This window comes from Cucurbita pepo, chromosome LG06, assembly GCF_002806865.2.
Source record: "Cucurbita pepo subsp. pepo cultivar mu-cu-16 chromosome LG06, ASM280686v2, whole genome shotgun sequence".
NCBI lineage: Eukaryota > Viridiplantae > Streptophyta > Magnoliopsida > Cucurbitales > Cucurbitaceae > Cucurbita > Cucurbita pepo.
In genome coordinates, this window is record NC_036643.1 from 10449265 (window position 1) to 10460500 (window position 11236).

Below are 11236 nucleotides of genomic sequence, written 5' to 3' on the forward strand. Positions count from 1 at the left end.
TAAAAAATGAAACAAAGAATCTGAAAATTCAAAGGGCAAAAGAGTAAAATCTAATGGACAAAAGATTAGGAAGTACGGCGTGTTTGTAGTACATTTAAGGAAACAAAGGCACCAAATTTGAACTGGAAATTGGGCCGTTGGTCGACCCGGCCCAATGTTTTTATTGGGCCTTGAAGATCCGAACGAGCCCAAATCAGTTCCCGACCTTTCGGTCCTTTCTCCTTCTCCGAACTCCCGTCGTCGTTACGAACCCCAATTCCCAAATTCCCCGAAAACATTTTCTCCTCCAGAGCAAAAATTGTCGAGAAATTAGAAGCAAAAAGCAGAAAGAAATTCTGAATTTCTCTTGGCAGTGCGGGGGGTTTTTCAGATGAAGGACCCGTTGGAGCGGACCAAAGTAGTGATTAGGCACTTGCCCCCTTCTCTTCCTCACTCAGATCTCTTCCACAATATTGATGATCGATTCGCTGGTCGCTACAATTGGTGTTACTATCGTCCTGGAAAGACCAGGTTCGCCCCTTTTCTTCTTCTTCTTCTTCTTCTTTTCCTCTAATTCCAGCTTTCAAACGAAAAATTAGTCCTATAAACTGGGTTTTCAGTTATATGTTGTTATATGTTGTTATATGTCGTCTTGGATTTTCAGAAATCTGGAGGTTGAATGAGTAGGGCCATGCGCGAAGTGGGTATCTCTTGGATTGTGTTCTTATGTGCTTTACGCTCTTTTTCCCCCCTTAGGTGGGCTATTGGGGAGGGTTGGTGATTAGAATAATGTAGGAGACTTTTTTCTCCCCTCCAATTTCATGCCCAAATGTGTATGATTATGATTCTGGAAACGAAATCCAGCAATCGTTCTAGAGTTCGTGTGTTTTTTTTTTGGTTAGAATCGGCTAAGTTCTTACTTTCTCATGTTGTGTACTTTCTCTTGGTTTCTAAAGCTCACAATACTGAAGGTTTTTTACTCATTCAGAGGTTTCTTCTGAAATAATTTTGCAGTCAGAAGGACCAGAGATATGCTCGAGCTTACATAGATTTTACGAGACCTGAAGATGTTTTTGAGTTTGCGGAGTTTTTTGATGGGCATGTTTTCGTTAATGAGAAGGGTAAAGCCGATAGCTTGTTCTTTTTCCTTTATTGAACTTATGAGTAGCTTCTTGTTTCTTGTGGGTTTGGTGGGTGGTTCATTGAAACCTTACCCATTTCTTAGAAGTGGGAGATAACGAATTTATGAATGATTCCATTGCTTAATGTTGATTGATATACTTACAGATTGCTCCCTTTGAGGTTTTCTGATGTGCATTACCCATTTCTAAGAACTGTTTAATGCTTGGATCATGTTTCTCTCCATATGTTTGAAGTCTCGATTGAAGTTAACTTATTTAGTCAAATAATTACAGGTGCTCAGTTTAAGGCTGTAGTTGAATATGCACCTTCACAGCGTGTTCCCAGATCATCGACCAAAAAGGATGGTCGTGAGGGGACTATATACAAAGGTAATGATCGGTTAGTGAGAAGACGGAGAGTACGTGGTTGATCTTGTTTTATATTGGTTATTATGTAAGTGTAAATTGTCTTTTCTCGATGAAAGCAGATCCGGATTATTTGGAGTTTCTCAAACTTATTGCAAAGCCTGCTGAGCATCTTCCAAGTGCTGAAATACAGTTAGAAAGAAAAGAAGCAGAGCAATCTGGTTTGTTATTATGTTCACTGACTGACGTATTGACATTACTCGTGTTCGTATATGTTTATAATGTAAAATAGGGTGCCGAAAAGTTGCTGAATACTCATTATGTTACTTTGCTATGAGCTTCCATAGAGATACTATTCACTTTAAATTCAGATAATTCTTGAAGTTTTATATTTCTACTTTTGTTTGCAGGTGCTGCGAAAGAAACTCCGATCGTTACCCCTCTCATGGAGTTTGTTCGCCAGAAACGAGCAGTTGAGAGCGGAACGCAGGTGAGATTGCTGTATTCTTGATACATGGACCTGTGTGCTATATTTTAATCATTCAGAGAAAATGAAACCACTTTCTTTATTTTTTGTACTTCAGAAGGTGTTGGTTCTGTCCGTGTAGAGATTATTATTTATACATTCACTTTAACATTAAGTTGAGATTCCTTCGTTGGAACTTGTCTGCTACTTGTGTAATGATTTCAGTATCTTTTCCTTTCGTATTGGTTAATACCATGCATTATGTGAATCCAAATGCTCTTACGATGGTTTTCTATGTGAGCTTAAAGATTTGTATTCCTCTTCTAATTTATAATATACCAATTCCTCGTTATCTCATGTAAATTTTTTTGGTTCAATAGGGATCTTCAGTACCTCGGAAGGTTAAAAGAGGTGGGGGAGCTTCCTCTAGAAAGCCTGAGTCGAATTCCGTGAAGCGAGGAATGGAGAAGAAGAAGGCATGTGCTACTTCTTCCAAGTTTTATTTTTCAAACTTTATAAAATTCATAAGTGTTAGTTTGCTAGTGTCTCCACTATTTCCCCCCTATTGTTTTTGGGAAAATAAGCTTTCTTTCCTCATGTTAGATCCAAGGATGGGAAGCAGAATGTTTTTAACTAACAAAATGAAGAAAAATGCCTAAAAAGGATAATTACAAAAGTCCTTACTTACATTTGCTTGAAGAGACACGTTAAACCTAGCAAAGGACCGAATCTCCTCACGAAACGTTAAAGATTCTCATATTACTCTCCAGCCATCCATAAAATGACAAAAATCTAATGAAATATTTTAATATTGCACGCCTTGATCACAGAAGACCACAATCTTTATTACAAACCAAGCAACTCTTAAGGCCTCAACTAAAATTGGAAATCAAGGTAGCAAACTACCATCTCCCAAATGCTCCCCTTCTAAGAATGCGTTGGTACAGCCTCAACACAAAGGAAGTTTGCCTCTGTATTTCATCTATAGTGTTAACTCCCTAATGCAAGTCCTTACTCCTAGTCCTGCAGCTCTAGAAACTTGACCTTCTTGGAAATTTGTACTTTCGACAGTGGGGTGAAGCAGAAACTAATGATATCAATGGTTTTGACTGCAGAAACCAACCTTAAGTTTCTAATGTTGTTGGTGGGGATAGTTTAAATTTTTAATTTTTGCCTAACTGTGGTGTAAACTGTATCATGCTAGACCGCGTCAAGGTTATGATCAGTGAACGTAGAAATTAAGGCTTTAGTTTTTTGCCCCCTACATTTCATACACTTGCTTAAAGGATACCCTTTTTCTGTGAACAACTTGTTTCTATATTTTTTGTCTGAAGACTTTAGTTCTGTTATACATGCAGTATATTTTAAAGGAAAGTGTGAAGAACACAAATCGCAGAGATAAGTCAAATTTCATTTTGGTACCCAGGCGAGAGGATCAGTTAGCTACCTCAGGTGGAATTGGAATTTCTGATGTTGGTACAGGTATTTCTATTTAGACTTCTTTGTGGTCAGCGATATCATTTCTGTCATTTTTGTTTTGTTCTAAGTTATTGATCCGATATTTATTGTTAGGCTGTTGAAAAATACTATCTTGTTTCACGTCATTGAGGAGCAAGGGAACACGAGACTATTTGATTTAGATCTGAACACTCTATGCACTACTCCGCTGCTAGATTTTTTTTTTTTCTTCTGTGAAGAGTTCCCATAACCATTTTATATTTTTCCCATTTCAAATTACCCTGAGCCGAGTAGTAATGTTCTTGAAAATTTCATTTTTCACTTGATTAATAATTATTTTCTTGTTTCTTTCTGGGATTTTGTCATATTGTGCTGTTGCAGATTGCAGGATTGTAATATGTGAACATGCATTATTAAGTTACCTTAAACACGTGTAAGTGATATATTTGAGGGATGGTAGGGGGCACCTTTGTGATGTTGTATCAAATTTTGTCCATCAGGAAAAGGAAAAAATAAAACAAGGTCGTCCATTAGATAGTGCACATTGTCTGAAATTTTGAATTATGTTCTTTCCCTGCACTGGACTTCGCTACACATTTATTTCTTTTAATTCATCAATATGCTCTACATGATTATAATGAACTTGCAGTCTAGAATTTGAAGCCTCTGTTTCATATGTATCTGTAACAGCTGACTCTGGAAAGAAAAAAATTCTGCTTCTTAAGGGGAAAGAGCGAGATATATCTCATGTACGTTTCTTTAGTCCTCTCAACTAATTATTCATTTCCAACTTTGTTACTCTCTTTAGAATTATTAACTTCTGTGTATCAATTGTCACTCAAGGCTAATTTTGGAGGGCACTCTCTTGCCTCAAATTTTGACACTTGCTTATCTATTTCTTGGATAATGATACCTTTGCAGGTTTCTGATGGCATGCTACAGTTGCAGAGCGCGACATCTTCTGGGACTTCTCCTGCTAGTGCATCAAAACATAATCAGAGGCGTGAGGCTAGTGGAAGCATGATCAGAAGCATTCTTTTAAATAATGAATCACGTCATGGACAGACTTCATCAGGAGCTCCATCTCATCAAAAAATTCAGATCCTGAACTCAGACAATGGGAAGCGACTACCTCGTTCCATTAATGCTCGATCTGGGTCTAATGATATGTCCAGTAATGAACCAAATCCATCTGGTTTGGAAGGGGATGGAAAAAGGCCTTCAGATGGTAAACCTAGTAAGAAGGAACTTCATGGCCTGGGTAGTCTTAGCGAGAAGCAAGAAAAACGAATAAGAAACAAAGATAGACCTGATCGTGGTGTGTGGGCGCCACGTAGTCGTTCAGATGCTTCAGTCTCACAACTTGAGGAATCCTCTGTTGCACAATCTAGCCATTTGCTTTCTGACTCAGTTGAAGGTAGTACTATTATAATCCTTTGGAGATGAAGAGGCTACTTGCATATACATACAATCATATTATTGAAGTATCGGACCTTGGTCATTGTGTCAAATCATACTGCTTGATATGAGCTAAATGATTTATACAGACTCTGTTCCACATGAGAAATTATAACCCACTATGTATTTTATGCATTTACAGCATACCGTGGGGAAATGAAAGAAGATATTCATGTAAGCAGGACTGGGGATGTTACAACTACTGTGAGTGGACGTAACAGTTCAGTGGAAAATGGTTGTACTTCCTCACGAACGCTTCTTACGTTCACTTATTTTAGGAAGCTTTAAAAGTACTTTCTGCTTTTCGTTAATCTAAAACGTGTTGTGCTTTCTTTAGGTTCTGTTAGACATGGTGGACGTCGTGGGGCTGGGCATGTCATGAAGGATGATGGGTCATTGAACCCAAATGAAGGGAAGCCGTCCAAAAGAGGTGTTGCCAGTGGTCACGAGGTTCGTTTCTGCATCCATGCTAGTGACTGTATCTCTCGTGTCACATGATCACTTCTTTTTCAGAAACTCATTATCTTTGATGCCTATGCAGAAACAAGTATGGGTTCAGAAGTCATCTTCAGGTTCTTAACATATTTAAATCATGTGAGTCCTTTGCATATTAGCAATTTTTTATCTCCTTTATGATACGAACAAGACTGTTTTAAGAGGTTTTTGTCCCCTGAGATGTCCAACCGAACGACAAAGCAGAGTCTAAATTAACTAAAGATTCTGGTTTAAAGTAACCATAGCACATGTTTGAATCCATCCATCGTGCCAACATTTCGCTAATATAATTAAGAGGTTATTGCTTATATTGCTTAGATTCCTCACATCGCCTTCCTCACTGCTGCCATGCATTCTCCTTGAATTCATCTGATATCTGCATATAATTAACATATTGGCTGGATTTTGTGTGCTGTTTTATTTATTGTTCTCTATTGGATCGTGACGATGTGTATGCTATCGAACAGATAATGGCATCCAGACAGGACTATGGTTCCTCAAACTTCCAGGGGGAATATCTCCATTCTGAGGACTTAATGCACATCCTCAGAAGGCATCATCATGTAAAATGGAGATATGCCCTGGAAGCAGTTGGTAACAGTAATAGGTTTCATGAACTGGATTGCAAGATGCAATTGTTTCGTATACGGGTGGTTACAAAACACAGAAGTGTTCTCTGGTTGAAGACCGAATATGCGTTCTATGGATTTCTGGTTTTACAAAATCGAAGTTTCTTTGGTTGAAGACCAAATATGGTTTGTGGATTTTGGTTTGGTATGATCTGATTTTTTTGCCCAAACATACCAAGTGTGACACTGCTTCACCTGGAGGAACGTGCTGGTATATACATACGTGGCTTGCGTGACACGAGATCAAAGCCAAGAGGGAGATTCATTCTAACTTTCCCTTTGCTTGATGTTTTGGTCATAATGCTATGTTTCTTTTCCCTTAGGAGCTTGAAGTATAGAAAGTACCTAGTAGTACTCTGCTTACCATAATCTCACTGGGGGTGGTTAGTACACAATTGTACTTGATTCTTTGCGTGGGGCTGTGAATCAGAATCATCAAACTTAATACTCTTTCATGTCGTATATGAAAAATGTGATGGATGATTATGATATATGTGTTTCTATCGACTAATATATCACTTTTATTTACTTCCCTTTGTGTTTGTTTGGTCATTTCTGGATAAGAACCTCGTGTTCTTTGCTTTCTGATATTCATTCATAGCACAAATCCATGATTTTATTATGCCCTGTGATCTTTTTTGGTTCTGCTATATATAAATAAATAACTTACAAAATCAAATCAAGGGAACAAAAAAGCTTTGTTTTGTTCTTTCTATGAGACAGATTGAGAGAGTGAGAAGCCTAGAGTTTATGGTATTTGAGCAATTTCCAGGAGGATCTTGTGGAGTGATTGTGGCTTAGAGAAAAAAGGGCAATGATCACTGCCTTTGATCTTGAAAACTCTTTCAGGTGGGTTTTCCCTGACCAGCTTTTCTTGTATATCAGGTGAGAGTGCGTGATCATCGAGCGTTTGAACAAAGAATCGACGCCCGGTTTCGTAGTTTTCAGGGGACAGTGAGAGTTTCTCCATGACTGGACCCAATGGGAAGGGTCTCATTGAAACCATTGCCAAAGCCACATCCTGCATTCCCACCAACCATATTGCTCTTTAGCTCATCTTCATATATATTTACACAACTCAGAAGCATAAAACAAACTTCAACGAGCAAGTTTTCTATGGAGAAGCTTGGTTGCCAGTACTCTAAAGTAGAAGAAACTATTATGAGTAGGATCCTAAACCAAACTCGGAGTTCACGAACATCACCTAGCTCTGATATTTCACTAGTACTCTAAAGCATAAGAAACTACAAGTGCATACGAAAGGATCTTGAACATCATCTAGCTTTGATACTTCACTAGTATTCTGAGAGGTTCTAAACCAAACTTGGAGCTCAGGAACATTACCTAGCTATGATACTTCACTAGTACTCTAAAAGCAAAAGAAACTACGAGTGTATACAAAAGAATCCCAAACCAAACTCAGAGCTCATGAACATCACCTAGCTCTGATACTTCACTAGTACACTAAAGCAGAAGAAACTACGAATGTATACGAAAGGATCCTAACCAAATTCGGAGCTCATGAACATCACCTAACTCTAATACTTCACTAGTACTCTAAAGCAGAAGAAACTATGAACGTATACGAAAGGATTCTAAACCAAACTTGAAGCTCATGAACATCACCTAGCTCTAATACTTCACTAGTACTCCAAGGCAAGAGAAACTACAAATGTACATGAAAGGATCATAAACCAAACTCGAAGTTCATGAACATCACCTATCTTTGTTACTTCACTAGTACTCTAAAGCATAAGAAACTACCAATAGGATCCTAAACTAAACTTGGAGCTCATGAACATCATCTAGCTCTGATACTTTACTAGTACTCTAAAGCAGAAGAAACTACGAATGTATACAAAAGGATCCTAAACCAAACTTGGAGCTCATGAACATCACCCAGCTCTGATACTTCATCGGTACTCTAAAGCATAAGAAACTACGAATGTATACAAAAGGATCCTAAATCAAACTCGATTTAAAGCCAAGGTGAGAAAAGTACCTTGGTAGGAGATTGATTGAAGTACAACCCCTTCATTTGCTCTTTCTCAAACATGAATCCTGTAGGCTGTTCATCTTTTCCATTCCCATAGATCAAAAACTTCGAGCCTTTCATAAAAATCTCTTCAGATCCAAGCTGCAAATCAGTTTATATCATCAGCATGAACAACAGAGAGCTTCTGAAACTCCAAGAAAAGCAACGTTCCATAGTTAATCAAATACCTCTTCCATGAACACATCAAAAGGTCTCTGCCCATCACCCACCATCGTTGCACAAATGTAAACTGCTTTCGATATTTTGTTTGAGAAATGTTCTAAAGCATAAGAAACACAAGCACCTCCACTACTGTGCCCAACTAGAACAACCTTCAAAACACCAAGTTTTGTTAGCTTTAATTAGCAGAATGAGCGGGTAAAGTACTCTGTTAGAAGGCCTTGTAGCTCTGATACTTCACTAATACCTTTTCGTTGTCAGGAAGGCCTTGTAGATACTCAATCAATGGCTTTGAGTACTCAACTAGAGTATCCACCTTGTTTGTATCTGTTAGATCAATACCAGAGCCTTTGAGATCAATGGCTATTGGAGACAATCCGACTTCCTCCAGTAGAGAGATTGTTTTGTACCAACACCAAGCTCCAAACCCTTCACCATGAACTAAAACAAATTTCTTTTCCTTTACGTTTTCAAGAAAATCTAGTGCCTGCAAAATGATATGAACTGGTGAGATGATTAGTGATAAAGTAGCAGAATCTGATAACAGGTAGACATTTCTAAGCCTCACCTGCAGATTTGCTTCACCTGAAGTCACCTCTGCTCTCGAATCTCTCTTGCTCTGATTCTAAGAGGAAGAAAAGAAAATCGTGTTAATGCAATAGATCCTTCATTTCTTCAAACGGAACGAACAGAGATAGAATCAGACCGATTCCCTAAATGCTTTTCTGGATATTCCTCAATGTCCCNGTATTCCTTAATGTCCCAGCTATTCACGGAACATGAGATCCATTCGTTCTATAAGATCCATTCGTTCGTTCTCTTTTCTCTAACAAATGGTCAAAACTTCATAGGGGTTCGAATCAAACCATAGCTCACGAGGTCTAGAACTCATTAAGATCCTACTCATTGATTACTTTTCATAGTTCTTCCTTTATTACTTTCTATTCATGGATTTGGTAGACTTTTCATAATTTACATCACATGGTAGATTCTGACGTCTATAATTAAGCACCAGAGATCATTCATTCTCAAAAAGAACAGAGTAATGATAGCCAGAAAGGGTCAACCACAAAGGAAAAAGAAACTATTTAAAGCTGAAAAGTAGACTCACAAAGATTATAAAATATGAACAATTCTAAAAGGCAATCCGCCATGAAATCAAACAGAGCTTAATCATGATAACCCACTTTTCTTGATCCAAATATAAACAAACAAACAAACAAACAAAATGAAGACCCACCTGCTTCCCATTACAGAATGGATCGGATAGATTATGTCTTCGAGAACTTGTCGACCCAATTCTTTTCGAAGTGGATCCATCAAACCTCTGAGACAATTGAAGCTGTTGCAAAGCCAACGAGAGTGCTTGCTTCTGCAAAAACTCTTCCTCGCTCTGCAACTTCCTCTGCGACCGACCCATTCTCTTGCTTCTTGATCCAATCTCTTTCACATCCTTCTTTGACTTGCAAATCAGGCTGTTACCCATTATTCAGAACCTGATTCTGAACAAAACCCAGAATTTTTTTCGACTCAAAACGATAAGAAATCGAAGAAATCTCATGAAAAACGAAGGTTAAGGCGAGGAATTAGGGGTTGTGTTCATCGCGGTATTGTCAAGAGTTTAGTAAGCGGGAGTGGGTGAGAGTAAGAAAGGAAGAAAAGGGTCGTGCGGCGGAGTTGAGGCTTCCAACCTTGCAAGACTTTTAATGATGAATCCGTGTGTTAAGAATGAGAACCGAAGGAAAGTGACAGAGATCGGAATATAGGACTTTCAATCCCACTTCTGTTTTTTTATTTTTAAATGGAATCAGAGCAGAAGAAGAGGAAGAACCAAAGAAAAGTGACTAAGATTAGAATAGAGACACAGGAGAAGACGGAGAACAGAAGAAGAGTGACTGATATCAAAATGGAGGACTTTCAATCCCGCTTCTATTTCTCATTCTTAACATGGTATCAGAGCAAAAGAAGCTTCTATTTCTCCTTCTTAACATGGTATCAGAGCAAGAGAAGAGGAAGAACAGTAGAAAAGTGGCAAAGATCGGAATAGAGGACTTTCAATCTCACTTCTGTTTCTCATTTTTAACATAGTATCAGAGCATAAGAGGAAGAAGAATAGGAAAAAAAGTAAAGACTTTCAATCTCGCTTCTGTTTCTCATTCTTAAAATAGTATCGGAGTAGGAGAAGAAGAAAAGTGACAGAGATCAGAATAGAGGATTTTCAATTCCACTTTTGTTTCTCATTATTTAACACCGTGTAAAATATGAACAAAAACAGCTCATGTTTACAAATCGCCTCGTGATATTTATGACAAATCGATTTGACTCGAGAATGATAGATAATTTTGGAAAGAGTTTGGAAATGGGGAAGGTTTTGAAGACAGAAAATTTGTAGTTGAAAAACTTGATGGAGAATTAAAAAGGGTGATAATGGAAGAAAGGTTGTCTACTTTTTAAAGCAAAGCAGCATTTTCAATCAATTCTCATTGATTTTGGCGGTTGCTGTGGAAACGAACAATACACCAAATTTATTACTCAACATTTCATTTTCTAGTGCTTCAAAGCTAGGTGATTTTTTTTTTATCGAATCGAGTCAACCCGATCAACCTGAAAATAGGGTTATAATCCAATATGGTAATTCTAGTCAACTGAATCTAAGAACTTTCTTAAACGCTTTAGATATATAGACCTCTGGTTCACAAATGCTAAAATCTCCGACTCAAATTGGTTTCGTTCCAAACGATTGGAATTTTCGAGAATTTGGTTAACAACTTTATTGAATAATAAGATCTTTAGTGCTAAATGTCTAAAAACCTCAAAATGATAAGTAATCACCATTTCCAATGTCGGGATCTTAGCCATGTCAATAGAATACTCAAATGTCGAACAAAGGACTCCAAAAGAAAAGGTCGAAGGCGTAGTAAAAAATGACTAAGACTCCAAAAGAAAAAGGAGTCGAGCCTCGATTAAGGGGAGGCGTACTTTGTTCGAGGGGAGGTGTTGGATGAAAGTCTCATATTGACTAATTTAGGGAATAATCATCCGTTTATAA

At 37.9% G+C, this 11236-nt stretch overlaps 2 protein-coding genes across 2 annotated transcripts; one reads left to right on the forward strand and one right to left on the reverse strand.

Moving 5' to 3' along the window:
• Positions 1–238: 238 nt before the first annotated feature.
• LOC111796968 (regulator of nonsense transcripts UPF3-like) lies at positions 239–6465 on the forward strand. The gene is made up of 13 exons (XM_023679799.1): positions 239–510; positions 994–1100; positions 1395–1490; positions 1589–1687; positions 1877–1956; positions 2313–2408; positions 3291–3414; positions 4081–4139; positions 4312–4807; positions 4991–5083; positions 5186–5298; positions 5390–5442; positions 5811–6465. Exons 1-12 carry the CDS (start codon positions 371–373, stop codon positions 5426–5428), a joined length of 1542 nt encoding a protein of 513 aa, XP_023535567.1. The 5' UTR covers positions 239–370; the 3' UTR covers positions 5429–5442; positions 5811–6465.
• Positions 6466–6570: 105 nt separating this feature from the next.
• On the reverse strand, positions 6571–9970 carry LOC111796969 (putative methylesterase 12, chloroplastic). The gene is made up of 6 exons (XM_023679800.1): positions 9428–9970; positions 8756–8812; positions 8435–8674; positions 8196–8339; positions 7975–8109; positions 6571–6993 (listed from the first exon to the last, which is right to left on the reverse strand). The coding sequence occupies exons 1-6, from the start codon at positions 9671–9673 to the stop codon at positions 6721–6723; spliced, it is 1095 nt and encodes a 364-aa protein (XP_023535568.1). The 5' UTR covers positions 9674–9970; the 3' UTR covers positions 6571–6720.
• Positions 9971–11236: the final 1266 nt, after the last annotated feature.